Source organism: Phalangium opilio, unplaced genomic scaffold (genome assembly GCF_054372755.1).
Source record: "Phalangium opilio isolate 3A_F unplaced genomic scaffold, DU_Popi_V2 ptg000082l_1, whole genome shotgun sequence".
NCBI classification, from domain to species: Eukaryota; Metazoa; Arthropoda; class Arachnida; order Opiliones; family Phalangiidae; genus Phalangium; species Phalangium opilio.
Genome location: NW_028324189.1, coordinates 1,705,659 through 1,726,284, shown reverse-complemented (window position 1 = coordinate 1,726,284; position 20,626 = coordinate 1,705,659). Strand labels below are relative to the sequence as shown.

General features: G+C 37.2%; 5 protein-coding genes and 1 long non-coding RNA gene across 9 annotated transcripts; 3 read left to right on the top strand and 3 right to left on the bottom strand.

The window, feature by feature from the left end:
* Positions 1–1,767: 1,767 nt before the first annotated feature.
* LOC149650801 (uncharacterized) lies at positions 1,768–4,991 on the bottom strand. The gene is made up of 2 exons (XR_016370973.1): positions 4,910–4,991; positions 1,768–4,131 (listed from the first exon to the last, which is right to left on the bottom strand). It is a non-coding gene; the product is annotated as an uncharacterized LOC149650801 (long non-coding RNA).
* LOC149650800 (cytospin-A-like) lies at positions 1,849–8,093 on the top strand. 3 transcript variants are annotated; one of them, XM_089847426.1, is made up of 9 exons: positions 1,849–1,988; positions 3,323–3,452; positions 3,656–3,731; positions 3,795–4,148; positions 4,455–4,526; positions 5,269–5,350; positions 6,860–6,950; positions 7,027–7,178; positions 7,395–8,093. In XM_089847426.1, exons 2-9 carry the CDS (start codon positions 3,381–3,383, stop codon positions 7,519–7,521), a joined length of 1,026 nt encoding a protein of 341 aa, XP_089703552.1. In that variant the 5' UTR covers positions 1,849–1,988; positions 3,323–3,380; the 3' UTR covers positions 7,522–8,093. The 3 variants fall into 3 exon arrangements, with proteins under 3 accessions (XP_089703552.1, XP_089703554.1, XP_089703553.1); XM_089847428.1 differs by lacking the exon at positions 4,455–4,526; XM_089847427.1 differs by lacking the exons at positions 5,269–5,350; positions 6,860–6,950; positions 7,027–7,178; positions 7,395–8,093 and adding exons at positions 4,623–4,859; positions 4,922–5,067.
* On the bottom strand, positions 7,952–8,905 carry LOC149650799 (zinc finger matrin-type protein 5). The gene is made up of 4 exons (XM_089847432.1): positions 8,779–8,905; positions 8,651–8,713; positions 8,494–8,568; positions 7,952–8,345 (listed from the first exon to the last, which is right to left on the bottom strand). The coding sequence occupies exons 1-4, from the start codon at positions 8,903–8,905 to the stop codon at positions 8,104–8,106; spliced, it is 507 nt and encodes a 168-aa protein (XP_089703558.1). The 3' UTR covers positions 7,952–8,103.
* Positions 8,435–18,214, top strand: LOC149650798 (uncharacterized). 2 transcript variants are annotated; one of them, XM_089847419.1, is made up of 11 exons: positions 8,435–8,570; positions 10,425–10,513; positions 11,025–12,113; positions 12,326–13,109; positions 13,324–13,670; positions 13,728–13,840; positions 13,900–14,078; positions 14,144–14,390; positions 14,445–14,775; positions 14,830–15,109; positions 15,199–18,214. In XM_089847419.1, the coding sequence occupies exons 2-11, from the start codon at positions 10,459–10,461 to the stop codon at positions 15,236–15,238; spliced, it is 3,465 nt and encodes a 1,154-aa protein (XP_089703545.1). In that variant the 5' UTR covers positions 8,435–8,570; positions 10,425–10,458; the 3' UTR covers positions 15,239–18,214. The 2 variants fall into 2 exon arrangements, with proteins under 2 accessions (XP_089703545.1, XP_089703546.1); XM_089847420.1 differs by lacking the exon at positions 8,435–8,570 and adding an exon at positions 9,352–9,484.
* LOC149650797 (uncharacterized) lies at positions 18,064–18,837 on the bottom strand. The gene is made up of 2 exons (XM_089847433.1): positions 18,698–18,837; positions 18,064–18,536 (listed from the first exon to the last, which is right to left on the bottom strand). Exons 1-2 carry the CDS (start codon positions 18,729–18,731, stop codon positions 18,229–18,231), a joined length of 342 nt encoding a protein of 113 aa, XP_089703559.1. The 5' UTR covers positions 18,732–18,837; the 3' UTR covers positions 18,064–18,228.
* Positions 18,837–20,327, top strand: mRpL44 (mitochondrial ribosomal protein L44). Its single transcript, XM_089847425.1, has 6 exons — positions 18,837–18,991; positions 19,070–19,378; positions 19,440–19,515; positions 19,583–19,667; positions 19,762–20,065; positions 20,128–20,327. The coding sequence occupies exons 1-6, from the start codon at positions 18,883–18,885 to the stop codon at positions 20,292–20,294; spliced, it is 1,050 nt and encodes a 349-aa protein (XP_089703551.1). The 5' UTR covers positions 18,837–18,882; the 3' UTR covers positions 20,295–20,327.
* The last annotated feature ends 299 nt before the right edge of the window (positions 20,328–20,626 follow it).

The window sequence follows — 20,626 nt, the reverse complement described above, 5'->3', positions numbered from 1 at the left end:
TCTCTTTAATTACGCGCGCAATTTGAAAAGCGCTGGACATGTTCCTTCCAACAAATGAGACAAAATCAAAAACAACTTTGTCCCATTTGACAAAGATGACGACGTTTTGGGGTCAGTGTGTTACGGATTACTTAATTACTACTACGTAATCAAACCTTATCATAATGATACTAATCTTATAAAAACTTGGTAAGCCGCCAAAAACCTTTGAGAGCGAGGTTTAACAACAGTGTCGTATTTTACGTAATAAAACCATTTGTCATTTTGCCGCCAAAATTTGGTTGCATCCCAACCACTTCTCAGGCCTACGTTTTTTATCTTTCTTCCAAGTAACAGCGAACGTGAGTCACCACCTGAAAGTTACCAAACAGTGAATGCTATTTTGAGTCCATTTTCACTAAGCCTACTTTGTTTAGGCCTAACTGCTTCACTACCTTTATCCCAAACGAAGCCTATATTGGGAGAGGCATACAGTTTTGATTAGGTTTAGCTAGATTTTGACGTTTATAGGTCGGTTTTGTGACATTTAAGTCTTGTGCCAAGGAACCCCCGGTTGTGTTTTGAAACTAGAGCGGTACACAGGGTTGGTAAGGTTTTTACCTCTCCGTGTGACGTAGTCCAGGAGAGGTTCTGTAACGGCCGTGTCTGTGTGTGTGTCTGTGTGTGTGTCTGTGTGTCTGTCTGTGTGTCTGTCTGTGTGTCTGTCTGTCTGTTGTTACACCCACGTGACCGCGTTCGCAGTTTGCGTATCGGAGCAAACGTGTTCGCCATTTCCGAACTGCTTTCACAGTCACGGAAATGACTCCTCTACTCGAGTTCTCACACCACCATCTTCTGGTCTTTGTCCATCCCACACGGACACCAGTCTGTTCTTACTGGCTTCTAATCACCACCATCTTCTGTTCTTTGTCAATCCCAACATTGACACCAGTCTGCACTTACACTGGCTTCTAACAACCACCATCCACTGGTCTTCCTTCTATTCCACATTGCCACCAATCTGTATCATTGGCTTCTACTCTATTATCATCGTTTGGTTTTAGGATATACGCGGCGATCAGCTAGGGTTACGAGAAACGTCTAGCCTCCCTAAGGTGGGATCGCCACCAAAGGTTTTCGCAATTGCGCTTTTTCCTTACTATTATAATGGAAACGAATCGTATATATACCCCAAATTTGAAAAAAGCGGGCAAGAGGGGTACCCTTCACTTTAAACGTCAATATTAGCAAAGTTTGAGAAGATAATAGGTATAACTTTATTTTAAACGATTTAACTATTATTAATGTTAATTATTGAAGATTAAAATAATTAAAAATAATTATATTTATTTAAATATTAAAGATAAACCTCTCGTGCAAAGAGTGAGATTATCATTGCCTCCTATATCTACCAAGGCCCGTGCATGCGATATATTTCCTTCATTGCCTCCTATATCTATCAAGGCCCGTGCATTGTGATATATTTCATTCATTGCCTCCTATATCTATCAAGGCCCGAGCATTGTGATATATTTCATTCATTGCCTCCTATATCTATCAAGGCCCGTGCATTGCGATATATTTTTTAAAACAACAACAAAAATGGGAAACCCCAACTCAGAAACATAATAACGTTTTTATTGGATACTTAAGTTTATATAATCTTCTTGACACGGAGAGGTAATATTTTGGTTTTCCCAACTTGTCTTTTAATAAAAAGATAATTCTCCAAGATGTTTCTCGATGGAGAAGGATAGAATGGCTTAAGGGGGTTGGGAGATAGGGCTGTTTTATTTTTAGATCTTCATCCCCGATGATGACGCTAAGAGTGGGTGGAGGAACACATAGGTGCTGTTCTTTCCGCGCTTTGGAACAGTATCTCGGACCTTCTTTCAAGTCTTCGACTCCGGGATCGCTGCCGGGAACATCGGTTCGGAACTTTAACCCTAAAAGTGCACCCTCTTGTTGGTGGTGGGACTACTAGTTCGTTACACGTCGTAAATTTCTACGTAAGTAAAAGTTTAATAATCTTTTAATGGCGGGAAAGTTTAGTGTTTAAGGTCGTTAGGCCTAACGTGGGTTGAAATAGAGATTTTCTTTGATTAATTTGAAAAGTTAGCGGCTATTTTAGTTAATGAATGGATCATTATTGTGCGTTTACTATGACCCTCCTCTCTTCGATTTTTGTAACTAAATACTAGAGTTTCGTCTAGGATGTTTTGGAGTTTAGGACCATGTATGGGTTCTGAAACGTGATATTGAAGGAGGATATCCTACCATGCCAGTTACGGGTAATAATTTAACGTGAAAACATAGTTTTTTAGTCGCTTAGCTTATCCGTAAGGTTTACCGGTTCGTAGGAAGCCCTTTATATTTACGCTCCCATAGTAATGCATTTTTTAACACGCGTCTAACCAACCTTGACTATGCGAAGAAGTAACGAGATAATGCGGTAATCAAAGAAAACTTTTCAACGTAATTAGAACGTTTACAATTCTATACTGAAGTACAAGTGCACTTGACAAACGTGAGTTTATTACAAAGAATTCGGTTAATTTTATTATTTGCATTGACGTTTAGAACCAGGACCTCTGTTGACAGTGTAGTTTATATCGGTAACTCAGTTATCCCCCCAAATATTTTTAGTTTCGCCCAAAAATCCCCAAAAACATAATAACTTATATATTGGAGAGAAAAGTTTTTTTTTTTTGCAACGCTGCAAGGTTCCCGGGACCGAACCAAATTAGGTTGAGACAGTCGCGGCTTCTTTTAAAACAAACACTGGCTCTTCGGTTGTGAAGGGAATAGGGAATTCTAGAGGGAAAAAAAGTGGAGATATATCCTATAGACAAGTTGGTAACTTCGCCCCAGTTGGCTTAGATGACGAGAATCCGAAGAATCGGTGTATATTTTTTTTCTTTTTTTCACATGGGTTTTTTCACACGAGCTAACGTTACGCGCGCGTGGGTGAAATACCATGGATACGTGAAATATCGAAAGTCTGAGTAATGGAGAAACATTTCTATTAGCATTGGAGTACATAGATATATTTTAGATATCTATGAGGAACCCTCTTATGAGATAATTTTAGCAACGAATCATGCGCGATTTTCACGGTGTTTTACTTCGTTTCCAAATGCCTAAATTTTATCTCTAACGCCATTGGACCATTTTTTATTTTTTGGTCTAATTTTGTGCCCCACTTGCGGCGGTTTTTTTTTCTTCTTACATGGTTTGAATGAATGCATTGTTCATTTTACCACCTTGTCTATTTTCTTGAAGAAGTTACCTCAGGTGGATCTTTTTTTACAATTTGGAAAAAATTTGTTTTTGATCTCTTCAGATTGACGATTTATTTCGGAGTTGTTGTTTATTTGAAATAAACCTAAATCCCTTTCAAAATGACTGACGAAGATTATGGAAACGAAGTTGATTTGGATTCCATCGAAGATGAAGCCACTTTGCTGCAATTGGTAAGTTTAAAGTCTGGTAGGTCAATTTAGGCTTAGTCATTTCCGAAAGTTCGGAACTTCCAAGGTCATCAAACAAACCTGAGCTTAAACGATTAAATAACGCGAGAAACATTTGCGCAAGTACTTAGGACATTATGATAACGCGCTTAAACTGTTACACAACGCGCGAATAAGGTCTAAAAGTGTCCTTGATTTTATTAAAGTTGGACGAAACCGAGGACTTCGATGAACGAAAAATGATTCGAGCCCGATTACGCGAAGTCCAACAAGCCAGTAGAGGTACGTCAAGGGACATTCAGTATACCAATGGTCATTTTTGACCTTGATATTATTTTTATTCAGCTAAACGCGATGAACAAATGAAGAAACGCGAACAAGAACGGGAAGATGGTATCAAACGTCGTGCCAGGGAAGCCGCCGAGCAAAAGCAAAGGACATTAGCCATGTACGACCAAATGGCCAAATCCTCACCGGCTGGCGCACCAAAAGCAATGGACATTGGTATCTACAAGAACGACGGTTCGTCTACCATCATTCAACCTAAGCAGGATCTTGTTGAGGACTCGATTAAAGCCAGGTTCCAGGAGGCAGAGGACCGCAAGAAACGGATCTTGGCCGCCTACGACTCAGCTGCTAAATCGGGACCCGCTGGATCCGAAAGAATAGTCAGGTTCGATGCCTTCAAGAAAGCGGATGGTGAGTTTTAATTAGTTTTTTTTCCTTGTGTATCTTATGTCTGATCTAAACGCGTCCAATCAGAGAACTGTGAAAGAAAGGGTCGCGCTTGATCAGACATATTACGAAGCGCGTCAAATCAGAGAATTGTATAGTACGTCTCAGGGTTGTCACTTGGGAAAATCATGGAATAATTAAGTGTCAACCCTTTATGATAGCTTGGGTTTTTAATTTATTTCTAAACGCTCGCGCGCCTTAATTTGGAATTTTGAAAATTACTTTCACGGGAATGGGTACTTCTTCGCGTATTTTCTTTCTTTAATTCAGTTTCAGACTACACTCCACCCACTCCCATCAAATCATGCACTTTCGGAATGTCTGGGGGTGTTCCCCTAAAGGGTGAGTTCACAAGGTCCCCCCTTTTGACCCCCCTTAAGTTAATTTAATTAAAACAACGAGGTTAATTAAAATATACAACCCAAAATGTTAAACAAGGTGGTTCGAACCCCGGCACACCCATGACCCCGGCCCCTATCTTACCCGGAGGACCCCAATTCCCCCTTCCATTTGACCCCGAATCTCATTTGGACCCAATGGAGCGCGCCATCAGGGCACGTATTCAAGCGGCCGATGAGCAGAAACGACGTACGTTAGCGGCCTTTGATCTTATCGCCAGAACTGGTGGTTGCGGACCCAAGATGGTCATCTTGGAGGAATTCAAAGACCTTGATGGTAAGGACGACCTGTCGGCCGTCAATTGCTTTGATTGACTCGAAACCTACCGTACTATACAGTTCCCGACAAGATTGAAACTGGTCCGAAGCACAGACCCACCAGCGCCTTCAAAGGCGGAGTACTTGTCCCTGGGAAAAATGAAACCATCAACAACGCTAAGCCTAAAACGTCTTGTTGCTCCAGAGGAATTATCCCACGATTCTAAACAACAAAAAATGCCTCAATTACCATATACGTCTTTGGATCTCAACAATATAATATTTTCTTCAGTTCAGTTGACCCCTTCGTCTTTGACCTTTCGTTTCTTCCCCTATTTATGAACCTTTCGAACAGAACTATCATCGAACAACGAACGCGATCGAATATTTGTCATAAATGGCGGTTAAACATGTAAAAATATTTTCAGGTAATGCTAGTGCGCCTAAACAAGTGTCCGCTAGAGATAAATTCAAGCAAATGGACTCAGCCGCACCCAAAGTTACTCCTAAGTAAGTTTGGTTGTTGGCTAAACAAGTCCTTAGGTGTTTTTTCCCTTGTTTCTTCTCTAATTACTTAGTGGCAAATACTTGCGAAAAAATCTGAAAAATTTTTAAAAATATTCTTTTTTATAAAGAAACATGCGCTTTAACCTGAATTATTTCTAAACCGCGGCCTTAATTACTTTAATTAATATTAATTAAGAATCTAAACGCGTGTAATTATCGGCGAAATTATTTAATTTCTCTCTAAAAAAAATTAAGATTAAATTTAAAAACTTTCTGTTCTGTCTTTCTCTATACTTCTTCCAAAATTCTACAATCATAAAATACTTTAATGGCTATGGCTGACGCATGCGCACTAAGAGCTTTTAGATGGTTTAATTGCGAGTGGATTAACCAAACTATCTTTTAACTAATATTCTAATAACAAGCCGGTGCCAGACACACGATATTCGGGGATCCGCGAGTACTCGGCAAGTACCACGTGTCTGACGCTTGCTTTGCTTGTGAAATTGCGATGGATTAACTAACACATACTTCTGATTAACCTCTTTCGGATTCCTCCACGGTTGAACTTGAAGTAATTGTAGTTTAGGGATATGAGGACATGCAAGTGTCGCTGGGACTTCCAATTCTTTTTTAGATCCCTAAAGTACTTGTTTAATTGTTGTCAATGTAGTTGAAGTTTGTATTGTGGTTCGTCTAAAAAATTTTAAATGTTTAGGCGCATTTAGGCTTAGCGTTTCCGTTATTTTGAACCACGTCCAAAATTATCTGGAGACTGGAACCATATGGAACCCATTTAGTTCAAAAGATATTAGTTCATTTAGAAAATCCCTCCAGCATGATATCATAGTTTAAAATAGTTAAGAGAAAGTATTAGATGAAAACGGTTTCTTTTAACTTAAAGCCTTGCATGGCGCTTAAATTTAAAATTAAAATCAATTTAGAGCTTAGGCCTAATTTACTAAAAACATAAAAACAATATTTTATTTTATTTTTAAGTCGCTGTAAATAAGAACTAAATTTTAAATAGGATTCGGGTTCTGTTAAATATTTTATCTAAAACATCATAAACGTGTTTTAGGCCTATAATATTTTCTCTATAGCCAGTTTGTTTCTTTCTGAATTTCCCAACAACCGAAGTCTTGGCGATGTCTTGTGTGTCCTGGTAAACTTTTATTCTTTATCATTTGTGTACAATCTTTTTCTATAAATACGTTTTGGTATTTCTATCTATTTGTAAGTAAGAAATCCTCTATTTTCTATGAATATGGTCTTTTCTATTCCTTATAACATTTTTTTAACCAATAGTAACACTCGCATGTGTACAAGAAGTGAATTAACTTAGAAGTTGAGTTTTTTTATATTTTTATCACTAGAAGGAACGCTTAACTTTAGTTTAAAATCTTCGCTTTAGATTTTAACTAAACGCGCGGATAGTTAAAAACAATTGTTAGTGAATTATTTGTTAATTAAAGCGTTGATTATAATTATAATTATAATTTTTCTTTAAAGTTTCAGACAACAACCCAGTGTCAACAGGAGCGCGAGTGACATCAAAGAAATGCTGTTAAATTGGTGTAAATCTAAGACTAGAGAATACGAAGTACGATATATAAATATATACTTGTCAACTAGAATGGGTTACTGCTATATATCTTTAATCTTCTTTAACTTGACAGAATGTAGAGATAACAAATTTCTCGTCATCGTGGGCTGATGGTATGGCCTTTTGCGCCTTAGCTCATCATTATTTCCCAGATGCTTTCGAATTTAAGACTTTGGAAGCCAAAAATAGACGACATAACTTTGATTTGGCCTTCAAGACCTTGGAGTGAGATTTTTCTTAAGCCTGTTTTGCATCTTCAAAGATTAGGCTTACTTTCAAAGTTTGAATATTTGGGAGGTTAAAATACTAACTAATTGGTCCTATTTTGCGTCTCAATCATTCAAAGATTATGCCTACATAGTGCTAAGCCTACTTGGAAGTTTGAATTCTTTAAGTGTGTCGTTAGGCTTAACTAATTAAGCCTATTTTGAATATATTTAGAGATAAAGCCGATATCAGTCCGCTCTTGGACACCAATGACATGATCCTTATGAAAAATAAGCCCGATTGGAAGTGCGTTTTCACTTACATCCAAAGTATTTATAGACATCTTAGGGACTTGGACTAATTTAAAGTCCATTTGTATATATACATAATTTTGAGTGTATAATTTTAAATGCCGAGGAAAAACGCGAGTTAGGCTTAGCTGTTTGTTTTTATTTAAGTTCAAATCAATATTTTATTTCGATTGATTATTTACAGTTCTGCGTAGTCATATTAGTAACTTCTGTTTTTACTTTTTAGCTAATTTTAGACTTATTTTTAGACCTAAATCGCGCTTAAATCAAAATCCTAAACTCGTGTCTCATCACGGTTAAAACAGTATTAAATATTAAAATTAAAACTAAAATTGACCCAAGCTGGCTCTAAAAGTCAACCAAGGCTTAACGAATTTTCAAATCAAAGAAGTTAAATTGTATTATGTATATAATCGCATTACAAACCCTCGCACTAACGTATAACGCCAAGGCTTAAAGGATAAAGAAATTGATATCCGCTTTTTGTACTAACGTTTTTTATTTATTTCATATTTATTTTAGAATGCTGGCATTCTCTTAGAGAATAACCAGCGTATTTGTACAAAAAAATGTTATTTTAAAAGCTGTGATCTTGAGAAGAAATAAACGGTTTTGATGAAAATGTCTCACGTTCAGCCCCATTGTTCAAATTTCGCGCTTAAAAGCTCGGATGGTTTAAAAGGAACCAATGAGGGAGGAACATTTGGAACTGATGTTAGTTCTGGTGGTAAATGGTAGGAAACTGATGCCAATAAATCTCCATAGGGATTTTCAGTGTCTTTCCTCGTTAGTTTCTTCCGTTTCTCACGATTTTCAAGCCATTCATTCAGATTAGGAGGTGGTGGAAGTGATCTCGGTTGTTTTTCAATCCAAGCTGATTAAAAATAAGTATATTATGTTCAGCGCTATTACCTCTACAGAGCAGACGACGTTTCAATTTCTATTGTGTCATAATTTTGGGCGCGCCGCGGTTGAAGTTCGGTTCATTACTTTTTAAAAACGGAAATTAGTAAATAATTTACCTTGTTCTTGTAAGTACTGGAAATCGGCGGTAGTTAAGTGCGAGTATCTACAAGTTGGACCAAATTCGCAACTACCTGTAAGTACATTTAAGATATTTTGGGACACCCCTCCATAAGGATTGACCAAGGCTTAAGATTAGACATTTCGGTTATTTACCAGTTTGATTGAATTTTCTACACGGGTTTTTTGCCATTTCTTCTCGTAAAATACTTTCCGCGCCTAATTTGGATAATTAAGCCCCAAATTAAAGCATAATTAAACATAATTTCCATTCTAAAATATACCTTTAAATGAATCATAGTGTATTTTTTTAAGTTTTTGATGATGAACTCCTTGCAAATGTTTCTTTCTGTTATCAGCAGTATCAGGGAATGTTCTCTCACAATAATCGCAAAAATATCTCTTCCCCATAGTACTAAATAATATTTAACGTCTTGAAATTAAATCCTGCCCTTAAACACGTGGTAGCGGCGCCACATGAGATGATGGGCGATAAGCCTCGGCAATAACTCTCAATTATAAAAAAACTGGTTTCTTTGATAAAAACGATTCATGAGACACCATCCAGATCTCACATGACGCTTACCCGATAAAGAAAAAGAAGGTATAGCTATTCGGGTCGGAACACACAAGGCAGGGCTAAATAATATAATAGACTTTTGAAAAGTACGCTATTCACGCGTCAATAAGATAAATTAGGGTTAGGCTAGCCCGCTGACTGCGTCTATTCAATACAACAATCGGCGTAGCGTACAAGATCAAAGGTTCTGTGGCCTCGAGCTATTGGTCAAAAAGACCCTATTACGTACCCCCCTCTGAGCGTGTGACATTAGCGAAAGTTCCCCGCCCTGTGTTAGTGCTTCTAGAAAGGTACCAGTCTACCAAGGCCCTAGTAAGGCACCGACGTCGGGCGCGCTACGGAACGTCTTGTCTAGAAAAAGAAGTATTTACGCAATTATCGTATTGAACCCCGATTTCTTGACGTACCAGGTAGGAAATGTTTGTTTAAGTTCAACAGGGCGTATCGGAAGATTTTTGCGTTGCAGCTTTTTAATAACGAGATTAGATTAACGATAGAGATTAATTTTATTATGTTTTAGATAACGCCCTTAAGGCTAAGCCTTTGAGTACTATTATAGCACTTCAGTAATTTCAGTGAGTGGCTCAAGGTTTTTTTTTATTACTGACATAGTTTTTATTGGCGTTAGTAAGTTCGATATGTTCGCATCAAGTGTTAAACCAGCGCGAAAAAAATTATAACCTTGAAATTTAAACTACGGGAACGCTTGAAAATAGAAAAAAAAATTCAGTATTTTTATCCAAATAAAATATAGCTTATTTATTCATTTTATACGAAATGGTAGAAGTTTTATATTTCAGCATGAATTTAATGCATCTTCGCATGAATTTTGTACAATATCTTTTATAGTTTACTAAGCACACATTTTTTTAATAATTTTTATAAGTGTTTTAATATTGTATGTATATTGTATAATATATATGGGTGTATTTATATATATTGAGTTTTGGTTCAATATCCGAGGATATATTTATTCAATTCATGATTACCTTTTTTTAAGGCAAACAGTTACATAGATACTAGGCCACGGGACTTACTAGAACGGCAAAAACTAGTTGGGGGTTTATTAAATCGTTTCGCTTTAAGTTTCCCAAATTAACCTATTTTGTACACCAAGTTTTTATTTAAAAACAAGAAGTTTTCGGCAGTTTCGCTTTTGCCAAATGCAATTAAACTCGTGTTCTATGTGGGTTCTTCATTAATTGTTTAAAACGAGAGTTTTACGACATCCTTTAGGAATTTTTGGCGCGGTTTCATCCTTGCTAATTTGTTTTCTCGCCAAATTGTTGTTGCGCAGTGTTTAATTTACCGGCGTAATTATTTATTATTCCGCGTTAATTATTTATTTAGGTAATATTCTAAATTAAAATATAATAATATAAAAATGGGTCAGCAAGGATCCAAAAATAAGAAAGGCAGTGGTGGTAAACCTAGCAAAGGTAAGGCACCCCCTTAATAATGTCAGAAGTAACGATTTTTGAGGCAGAAGCATGGATAAAGAATGTGAGTGAGGAAATTTGTTTTTACGCTATAGGATAGGCAACTCCCTATCTCCGACGGCAGATTATTCGATATATATTCTGTTCCATCTTCGGTTGTCAGCACTCGCAAATCTAGATCTGTATGTAACGTAGCTTTGTACGTGCTGACAAGAGACAAAGGCAATATTGAGATTTAAATCCTAAAAATCAGTATTTCTTTTGTCTCTTGTCAGCACGTATAAAGCTACGTTACATAGAGGCCTAGGTTTGCGCGTGCTGACAACCGAAGCTGGTACAGAGTATATATCGAATAATATGCCGTCGGAGGTAGGGAGTTGTCTATCCTATAGCGTGAAAACAAATTTCCTCACGCGCATTTTTTATTCTGGATTTCAAAATTCGTTTCTTTTGGTAATGTCCATCATTTGGGTGGCCATGGATTAAGATTAGGTTTACCACTGCGTCATAGGTCTTTTGGGTGATTTGGCCGATGCCGCGGAAGGCGCGACCAGTTCAATTACTAAAGCCATTGAAGACACCAGCCATCAAGTGACAAGTACGATTGAAAACACCACTAAATCGGTGACTGAAGCTATTGATAAAACTGCGAAAAATGTATCGGGGACTGTGGACAGTACAGTCTCTGACGTCAATAAGAAAGCTGAAGAAGCTGGTAAGGCTGCTGATGACGCTGCCACTAATTTGAGGGGTCAAGCCGATGAGGCTCGTAAGAATGCTGAGGGTCAAGCCAAAGGCTTCAAGGATGCTGCGGATTCCAAGGCCAGGGAGCTCGAAGAAGCGGCCAAGGCCCTAGAAGACGCGGCAAACGCCAAGGCTAAAGAAATGCAACAATCAGCGGACGCTAAGAAAAAGGAACTAGAAGACGCTGCTAAAGGTCTCGAAGCCGCGGCTGAATCCAAAGCCAAGGAGTTAGAATCATCAGCTTTGGCTAAAAAGAAGGAACTAGAGGATGCCGCCAATGCTAAGAAGAAGGAGTTTGAAGACGCGGCCAATGCAAAAGCCAAAGAAGCTGAAGAGAAAGCCAAACAATTACGAGACGCCGCCGAAGCTAAGGCTAAAGAGGTCGAAGCTGCAGCTGTGGCCAAGAAAAAGGAAATGGAAGCCAAAGCTGCTGAGCTTGAAAGGGCAGCTGCTGCTAGGAAGAAACAGCTAGAAGAAGCAGCTGCCGCTAAGATCAGGGAAGCCCAAAAGGCAGCTGATGACGCAGCCGCTGCTGCCGATGCTAAGGCGAAAGAAATGGAACAAGCTGCAGCCGCTAAGGCCAAGGAACTGGAAGACGCTGTGGCTGAAGCCGCCCAAGCAGCGGACGCTAAGAAGAAAGAAATGGAACAGGCAGCAGCTGACAAGGCAAAGGAACTTGAAGACGCTGTGGCCGAAGCCGCCAAAGAGGCCGAAGCCAAGAAAAAGGAAATGGAATCAGCCGCGGCTAGCAAGGCCCAAGATTTGCAGTCGGCCGTACAAGGTCAGGCCAATTCTGCAAGGGACAGCATTCAAGGAAAGGTTTCAAACGCTCAGTCACAAGCAGCTGGAGCTAGAGGTACATGATGAAGGTGGAAAATTAAGCGTAATTCCAACTGTAATTCTTCAAGGCCATGATGGTGCCATTTTCAAGATATCAAAAACTGATTCAAAACGAACATGAGGATCATCGTGTTCTTGAGGAAGGTCATTCATTTGCGATACTGTTTGGAAATACGCCTAATTATATCATCCGAGTCAATTGGCCTAACACGGTTATTACCTTCAAAGGAGCTTTAGATTCAACGGTCTCTAACATCAGAGGCTCCGCGGAGCAAAGCATCGCCGACGTCAAGTCTCAAGGTCAAGCCGCTGTCGACGAAGCGAAACAAGCGGCCGAAAAGATCCAAGACGATATTAATCGTACGTTGAATGACGCTAACCAAGCTTTAACTGACGCCCAAAAACAAGCCCAAGATACTAAGGCGGGCCTTACCAACCTCGCCGGTAACACAGCGGGTTTACTGAAAGGTACAGCCGAAACCTTGACGGATACCATGAAAACAACAGCCACAACCGTTGTTGACCAAGCAGTTACCTTCGCCGCGGACACCGCGAAGAAATCCGTTCAACAAGTCAGCGGGACCGTTGGTAAAGCCGCTGAAGATGTTACCAAAGGCGTGACTGGAGCAGTACATAACGTATCCAATACTGCGGTTGGTGCAGCTGGCTCCTTAGCAGCTGGGCTTTTGGGAAAAGCCGGGGATTTGACTGGGGCACTAGCCCAAGGAGCGTCAAACATCTCCGGCATGACCAAACAAATGGGTGGTCAAGCTGAGGAACGCAAGGCCGATCTTGACGACATCGCGGATAGTTTGATTCAAGATACGTCGGAAGCGACCAAGAAAACGGCCAGTAATGTGGACGATATCGCCGGTAACTTGATGAAAGGAGCAGCTAGCATCCCCAAGAAAGTTAAAGAGGTTATTAAGGATGAGGTGATGGAAGTCGTCAAAGAATTTGATCCATCCAATGCTGTCGCGGTTTGCAGCGAAAATGATTTGAAAGATGGAGAGTTAGTTTATTTGGCTTATTTTAAACGTTGCTTGCATTTTGGTTTCATCTTAATCCTAAAAGTAGGACTGGCTTGGCTCATTCGGGAGTTACATTAGTCTATATGACTTAGGTTCCGAGTTTTAGGGTTAAGAGAACCAATCTTCATCTACGTTTCACCTCAAAGAAACGAAAATACTTGATCTACAAGTCGTCAAACTTTACTCCGTGTACAGAATGAAGGTATTTCAAGTAGGTGAAGGTAGCGTGTTGTTATGCAAAGAAAATGGTAGCTTTTCGGCCATTGGAACCAAGTGTAGCCATTACGGAGCGCCTTTAGTGAAAGGCGTCTTATCCAATGGTAAAGTACGATGTCCGTGGCACGGAGCCTGTTTCAATACGTCCACCGGGGACATTGAAGACTCCCCTGGACTTGATAGCGTCTCTTGCTACCGAGTCAAAGTCGAAAATGGTCAAGTACTGGTTAGCGCCACACCCGATGAACTTAAAAATAATACCAGAACTAAGAACTTGGCTAAAAGAAAGTCGGCTGACTCCAGAACCTTCGTTATAATCGGAGGAGGTAATTGAATCAGTTAATAAAGTACTTGACGGATACTTAACGATATATTTGGGGCAGGAGGAGCCGGCGAGTCATGCGCGGAAACGTTACGACAGGAAGGTTTCTCTGGAAGAATCGTTGTACTATCGAAAGAATCTGACTTACCCTATGACAGACCAAAGCTGAGCAAAGTAGGTGTTTTGCCGCCCTGTCCTGGACAGGATTGTAATTGATGGGCATCGTTAAACAGGCACTAAGTTCAACTGGTAAAGACTTAGCATTGAGAAACTCCGATTACTATAAAAATGGGGACATTGAAATGATGTTAAATCACGAAGTCACTTCAGTTGACGTCAACGGCAAGACGGTCACGTGTAAAAATGGCACCAAAATTAGTTATACCTCACTCATGATAGCTACTGGTGGACGGTAAGTGAAAAGGGTTTTTGACCTCTGACTTGTTGGAGTACTTAAACCTGCTGGACCTTTGATAGGCCAGTGACCCTTAACAAACCAGGCAACGATTTGGACAATATTTGTTACTTGAGAACACCCGGTGATGCTAATAAAATCGCGGAGGCTGCTAAAGATAAAAACGCGGTAGTTGTTGGTACTTCCTTCATTGGAATGGAAGTTGCCGCCTACTTGCACGGAAAAGCTAAGTCGATCACTGTTATTGGTCGAAGTCCAACCCCATTCGCTAATATTTTCGGACCTGAAGTTGGAGAACGATTGAAGAAGGTAGTTAACTTCGTTAGGTTAAATTTAGGCCTATGATCTTAATTTTTCTCGCAGCTTTATGTGGAGAAAGAAATCAAGTTCCATTTCGAAACGGAAGTCGAGGAATTCATTGGGGACGGGGGAAAATTGACAGCCGTTAAATTAAAGAACGGAGAGACGGTGGACGCTGATATTTGCGTCATTGGAATCGGTGTCCGACCAGCTACCGAGTTCCTGAATAAAAGTGGTATCTTGATGAACGAAAATGGATACATTCCCGTTGACGAAACGTTGAAGACCTCTTCTGACGGGGTCTTCGCGGGAGGGGACATCGTAGAGTTCCCATTGTGCACTTACGACGATGAATTCGTGTCTATTGGTCATTGGCAAATGGCCCAAACTCACGGTAAGTCCGCGAGTACGTGTAAGTATGTATTTGGGGTAATATTTTCGTCATTAGGCCGCGTGGCGGGGCGAAGCATGCTGGGTAAAGGGAAGCCACTCCACACGGTTCCATTCTTTTGGGCTTCCATGTTCGGCAAAAGTCTTAGATACGCCGGTTGCAATTTGGAAGTCGATGATTACGTCATCGATGGCGATCTCGAGGGTATGAAATTTGTCTGCTACGCGTGCGCGGGTGATAAAGTAGTCGCCGTTGCCGCCATGGGAATGGATCCAGTTGCCTCACAGTACGCCTCTTATGTCTCCAAAGGGAAAGTACTTAAAAAATCGGACATCAAGTAAGTACTTGAACTTTTTTTTTATTTTAATTATTAGTTAAGGCTACGGAAACTATAGGAATTCTTTTAATTTTTCCTGCCATAAAAAGATCAAATCCTCAAGGTTGGTTAGCGGAAATGACGTGCTAAACCTATTCAATCAACCCCCCCCCCCCACCGTTAAACCCTATCCCCTTTAATTCCCTAAATTAAAATAATTTAGGGATCAAAATGCATTTATTTTTGAGTTAAGTAATTTAATAAGAAAAACAAAAACCGGTAAACAAATTAATTAACAACAGACTATTAAGATTAATTTTCCTCTAAACATTAAAAATTAAATATAACCCCCTTTTTTTTAACCCTAAAAATAAAATTAGAAGTAAACAGGAATTTCAATTTTTTTACTACGCACCTGTTCGGGGCCTCTCCTACGCTACCACCTGCCCCCTTATTATAATAAATCAGAAGTAAATTAATTTAATACGAAGTAGTTTTATCTGTTTATGATTTCATCCTTGGGATAATTTTAGGGAAGAAAATACTAAATTTAATTAACTTTCCCCCCTAATTTGTTCCTAACTAACTAAATAAAACCTGAACCAAAGTCTACCATTTAAATTAGTAATTACCATCCATTAACTTTAATTAAATTAAATTAAGTTAACTATTTTTTCAAATAGAAGTTAAATACTGAACCCCCGTGTTAAAAAAAAATAAATTTTTAAATATTTACTTCTAGTTAACGCGAAATCCTTAAATTTTTCACGGTTTCCCCTATTCCCCCCCTTCCCCCAAACAATTGTTATTAAGGTAAACAAACGCTGATTAGGCTTAACTACAATAATTTTAAACTAAAGAACTATTTAACTTATGGCTTAATTCGCTTTGAAAATAATTAATTAAAAGCCTAATTAGAAATAATCAGAGACAAAATATTTAAATAGTTTTATGTAAAAAAATAAAAAAAACTGGACAATTTTTGCTAAATTACGAGGAAATAATAATTAGGTCAAATTAGGTCAGAAGAAGGTTGGCGTAATATTATATTGTACCGAGATTAAATTAATTAATTGAATGAATTTCAATTAACTACTAATAATTTTCAAGGATTTTTTTACCACTATTATTATTATTATTATTATTAATTACGATTAAAGTTAAGTTTTTATTATATTTTAGTTGTTTAGCTTAAAGGCGTGCCTTTTTTTTAAGTTATGCAAATTTATGCATATGTTTTTTAATTAATTAATTAATTAATGACCGTCCCAAAAACTTTAGGACAAGATTATTATACCTTTTTAATATACTTCTAGTCCTTTCAGCTAAATAATACCCTTTGGTTACAAATTACAATTGTTTTTATTTTTGCCGCCCTTTTTGAAGCCTTGGCATCTTTGCATTTGCATAAATTGCATTTACACCTATTTTCCAAAGTTAGGCTTAACGAAAAAAAGGCCTAATTTCGGGGTTTAGGTATGGATTGTTATAACAAAAGCTTTTAGCTGGTTGTGGTAAATATTTTTTAATGTTTCTTTAGTATTATTTTACAAATTCTTAAACTGGGTAGCTTATTTTTATTAGAGAAATTATAGCTCAAACATTAATTTTAGTCAACATTAAGTGCCTAACTATTAAAAACAAGTTGTTTTTTTGTTACCTAATCGCTTTATATATATAAGTTTTTAAATTATTTAAATCGGTTTAGGCCTAACAATACCTCGTTTTATATATGTTTTTACATAAGCAATGCATTTACTCTTGGTTACGTCATAATATCTTTCCCCCACCCGCGATGAATCTTCTCATCTTCTTAAGAATTAGGCTTAACTTCGTCTTGTATTAAGCCTTGGTTACATAAGCATTTACTCTTGGTTACGTCATATCTTTCCCCACTCCCTATGAATCTCATCTTCTTAATAATTAGGCTTAACTTCGTCTTGTATTAAGCCTTGGTTACATAAGCATTTACTCTTGGACTTGGTTATGTCATATCTTTCCCACCCGCGATGAATCTCCATTTTCTTAAGAATTAGGCTTAACTTCGTCTTGTATTAAGCCTTGGTTACATAAGCATTTACTCTTGGTTATGTCATAATATTTTTCCCACCCGCGATGAATCTTCTCATCTTCTTAAGAATTAGGCTTAACTTCCGTCTTGTATTAAGCCTTGGTTACATAAGCATTTACTCTTGGTTATGTCATATCTTTCCCACCCGCGATGAATCTCATCTTCTTAAGAATTAGGCTTAACTTCGTCTTGTATTAAGCCTTGGTTACATAAGCATTTACTCTTGGTTATGTCATAATATTTTTCCCACTCGCGATGAATCTTCTCATCTTCTTAAGAATTAGGCTTAACTTCGTCTTGTATTAAGCCTTAAGCGGCAAGCCCTGGAAGCCATTGCTTGAAGCCTTTAATTACTTCAAGAGTTGTATCATGATCTTGTTAACTATAAACCTGCCAAGGCTTAATAACCAAGGTTAACAAGTTGTGCCTGTAGCCTGTAGGGTTATTAATAATCTAGGCTTTTTATGAAATATCTAAAAATTCATGCCTCTGTCGCGTAATTGTGATATATAGGACCAAATAAATGAAAAAAATTAATTAATTAATTTACCAGCAAAATTTAACAAACTCAAAAGGAAGCACTATACTTAAGAAAACTGAATCTCACCAAAAAAAATAAGAAAATCCTCATTAAACAACCAAAACTAAGCTTTACAATTACAATTACAACAAGTTTACGGCCATTTTCACGCGACTATAGCTTTTCACAAAAAAAAGTCAAAAACCAACCCAAAAATGTTTCAGAAATATTTTGCTATAATAATTAAAACGTAGTTTAGTTTTTGCTAATTCTAAATAAGAATAATGAAATTGGTAGTTTAAAAATATTTTAGGCCTTCAGTCAAAATGGTGCACATTCCATGAAATTAAAAAAAGTTAATCTGAATAATTAGCAAAGACTTAATTAATGTTTTATTGAAATTTATTTGGTGCTTTTGTTGATTACATTTCTACAATAAAAGAAATTGTTTTTGAAGCGTGTTTTTGTTAGAACAAACAAACAAAGGAAAATGTGTCTTTTATAAATAAAGTTTATTTGCTTTATGGCTTCAAAACGTGTCTTTTATTTTTATTCCCAAGATTGTAAAGGTTTTAGATATGATAAGTGATCAAAGGCTAATCTATCAGGCATCTTTCTTTCAGCTGCCTTTATTTTGTAAAGTCTATCAATTCTGGCTTGTCTCTTTCCAAGTTCTTTGGTGTGACTGTGTTCCTGATCTTCGGTTAAATAGGGAGTCTTTAAGTACATCATATTTTCCTCTTCAACTGTCATTTGATGATACATTTTAAGTTTGTCTTTATTTGCAACTGGAGGTACTATACGATTTTTTCCTCTATAAAGACTGCCAGGAACTCTTTTTATGAAATGAAAATTGTCTAGGGATAAAATTAATAAGAAGCCACGTGTTAATGTTGTTTCCGAATTTCCCGCTCTTGAAAATTTGGCTTATTTACAGCTCCCCTTTAGAAAAAGTTATAGCCGAGGCTTAAGTCTATAATTGTATTTCATGGATTTATTCAGATTATAATTTACTTACTTCTACTTCTCAATAGTATATTCGTTAAATGCATGATACAAACGTACTTTTAAGTAATTTTATAATTTTTAAACCTATATCTTTAAAATTTACAATAGATAATGCGAAAATTATGAGAAAAGTTAAAGCCTAACCCTAACTTCCTTAGAGGCTAACCGCGTCGTCTGCTTACGATAAAAACAAAAATGGCGGCTGTTGTTCGATGCTTCTGTTCAAATTCCTGCCGTAATTTTAACTTAATTAGAGTTAATTCGGCGTTTAATTTTTTGAAAACCGATTGGAAAAATCAAACCGGTATGTATTTAGATGCTTGAAAGTTTTGGGCCAAAAATGTTTATTTAAAATATAAATATTTCAATTTTTTTGTTGCAGGTTGTGTTGATAGAGTTAGTCATAGAGGTATAAAGAAATGGCAAGTTGCGGTTATGAGAGAAATGAAAGAACGACAAAAATTGGAGGAGAAAGTAATTAGACCAAGATCCGCCTTCGTTAATTTTAATTATTCTGCCGAAATATTCGCGTTTGCCAAAAGAATCAATGAAGAGTTATCTGAAGAAACATTAAAAGTAGCCCTAATTCATCCTTCTTACATTGAAAGAGAAATTAAACAGCGCCAGGAACTTGGAGTAGCCATTAATACAACTTTAAACTTGTCTGACAACACTGAATTCGTAAAGTTAGGTTAGTAAAACTTAAATTATATTTAATTAAAATTAAAAATTGTATATAACTTAATTTTTAGGTACAACATTAATGAATGAATATATCATAGACACCCTTAAAGAACAATGCCCCTTTTTACCTAATGATGGAATAATGTGAGTTTAATTTAAGTCTAATTTCAATTAAAACATCCTAAATTAAATTATTCAAGTAATATTTTAGGTCACTTCATGATTACTTAACATCTGATGATTTATTAGCCTATATTGCTAAAAATCTTGGAATGTCTGATTTGATTCTTTCAGCTGTAAGTTTTAATTAAACTTAATTATTTAATTTAATTTAATTTAAATTATATTAAACTTAATTATTTAATTTAATTTAACTTAAATTATTTGCAGGATTTTCCAGTGAAAGATCAAACATTGGCCCTAAGTTTAAAATCCTTAATCGGAGCAATTTTAAATGATGAAGGGAAAGAAAAAGCTCAGAAATTTATTCTAGATTTGATAATAACTCAACTTATTGGCAAAGAAATAACTGATATTTGGTCTATTCCAAATCCAATGGGAACTTTACGTAATCATTTGCAAAAAGAAGGCGGCTCTGAACCAGAGCCAAGAATCATAAGAGAAAGTGGACAAAATACAATATTTGCGGCTTATATTGTTGGATTGTATGTTGATAAAGAACTTATTGGACAAGGTAATTTGGATTAAACGTCAGTTTAAAAATAATTCTAAGTGATTTTATTTAATTAATTATAGGGCCAGGAGAAACCCCTGAAATTGCGACAGAAATGGCTGCCTTAGATGCCTTGAAAAGAATATACAAAATAACAGACTCTAAAACTCCATTTTCATTCAAAACCAAATTAAATATGAAACTAATTGAGCAAAAACCAAAATTATTGAGTGAAGAGGTAAAAAACTAATGTAATAAACTAATTATATTAATTTAGTTAGAATTGAATTAAATGTTTTATATAAAAAAAGTTGAAACACAAAAATCTACTACTTTTAGAAAAATTCCATCCATAGAGACAAATTCCATAAGCCCTCATCGTTCTAAAAATATTTCGTATTTGCATATTTTTTCTTTCCCCTCCTGTAGATTTTCGCGCGTCACCCATGCAGCATTGCCGTTTGCTACTCCCCCTCCCCCCACCCTTTCCGGGACCTTTCTGCGGAATGCGCGCCAGGGTAGCTGGGCGGAAACCTTTCCAATGACGTCATTTTATAGGAACGGTGGGAAAGGGCGCGGAAT

Excerpts from the sequence above, each read along its gene's own strand:
- mRpL44 (XM_089847425.1), top strand. The coding sequence starts at position 18,883 with ATGGCGGCTGTTGTTCGATGCTTCTGTTCAAATTCCTGCCGTAATTTT. Across the intron at positions 19,516-19,582 it reads TTACCTAATGATGGAATAAT|GTCACTTCATGATTACTTAA; the intron begins GTGAGTTTAATT and ends GTAATATTTTAG. Across the intron at positions 19,668-19,761 it reads CTGATTTGATTCTTTCAGCT|GATTTTCCAGTGAAAGATCA; the intron begins GTAAGTTTTAAT and ends AATTATTTGCAG.
- LOC149650800 (XM_089847426.1), top strand. The coding sequence starts at position 3,381 with ATGACTGACGAAGATTATGGAAACGAAGTTGATTTGGATTCCATCGAA. Across the intron at positions 3,453-3,655 it reads AAGCCACTTTGCTGCAATTG|TTGGACGAAACCGAGGACTT; the intron begins GTAAGTTTAAAG and ends ATTTTATTAAAG. Across the intron at positions 3,732-3,794 it reads AGTCCAACAAGCCAGTAGAG|CTAAACGCGATGAACAAATG; the intron begins GTACGTCAAGGG and ends ATTTTTATTCAG.
- LOC149650798 (XM_089847419.1), top strand. The coding sequence starts at position 10,459 with ATGGGTCAGCAAGGATCCAAAAATAAGAAAGGCAGTGGTGGTAAACCT. Across the intron at positions 13,671-13,727 it reads CTTCGTTATAATCGGAGGAG|GAGGAGCCGGCGAGTCATGC; the intron begins GTAATTGAATCA and ends TATTTGGGGCAG. Across the intron at positions 15,110-15,198 it reads CTTAAAAAATCGGACATCAA|ATCAAATCCTCAAGGTTGGT; the intron begins GTAAGTACTTGA and ends TGCCATAAAAAG.
- LOC149650797 (XM_089847433.1), bottom strand. The coding sequence starts at position 18,731 with ATGCATTTAACGAATATACTATTGAGAAGTAGAA. Across the intron at positions 18,537-18,697 it reads TATACTATTGAGAAGTAGAA|ACAATTTTCATTTCATAAAA; the intron begins GTAAGTAAATTA and ends TTTTATCCCTAG.
- LOC149650799 (XM_089847432.1), bottom strand. The coding sequence starts at position 8,905 with ATGGGGAAGAGATATTTTTGCGATTATTGTGAGAGAACATTCCCTGAT. Across the intron at positions 8,714-8,778 it reads ACACTATGATTCATTTAAAG|GCGCGGAAAGTATTTTACGA; the intron begins GTATATTTTAGA and ends TATCCAAATTAG. Across the intron at positions 8,346-8,493 it reads CCAGTACTTACAAGAACAAG|CTTGGATTGAAAAACAACCG; the intron begins GTAAATTATTTA and ends ATTTTTAATCAG.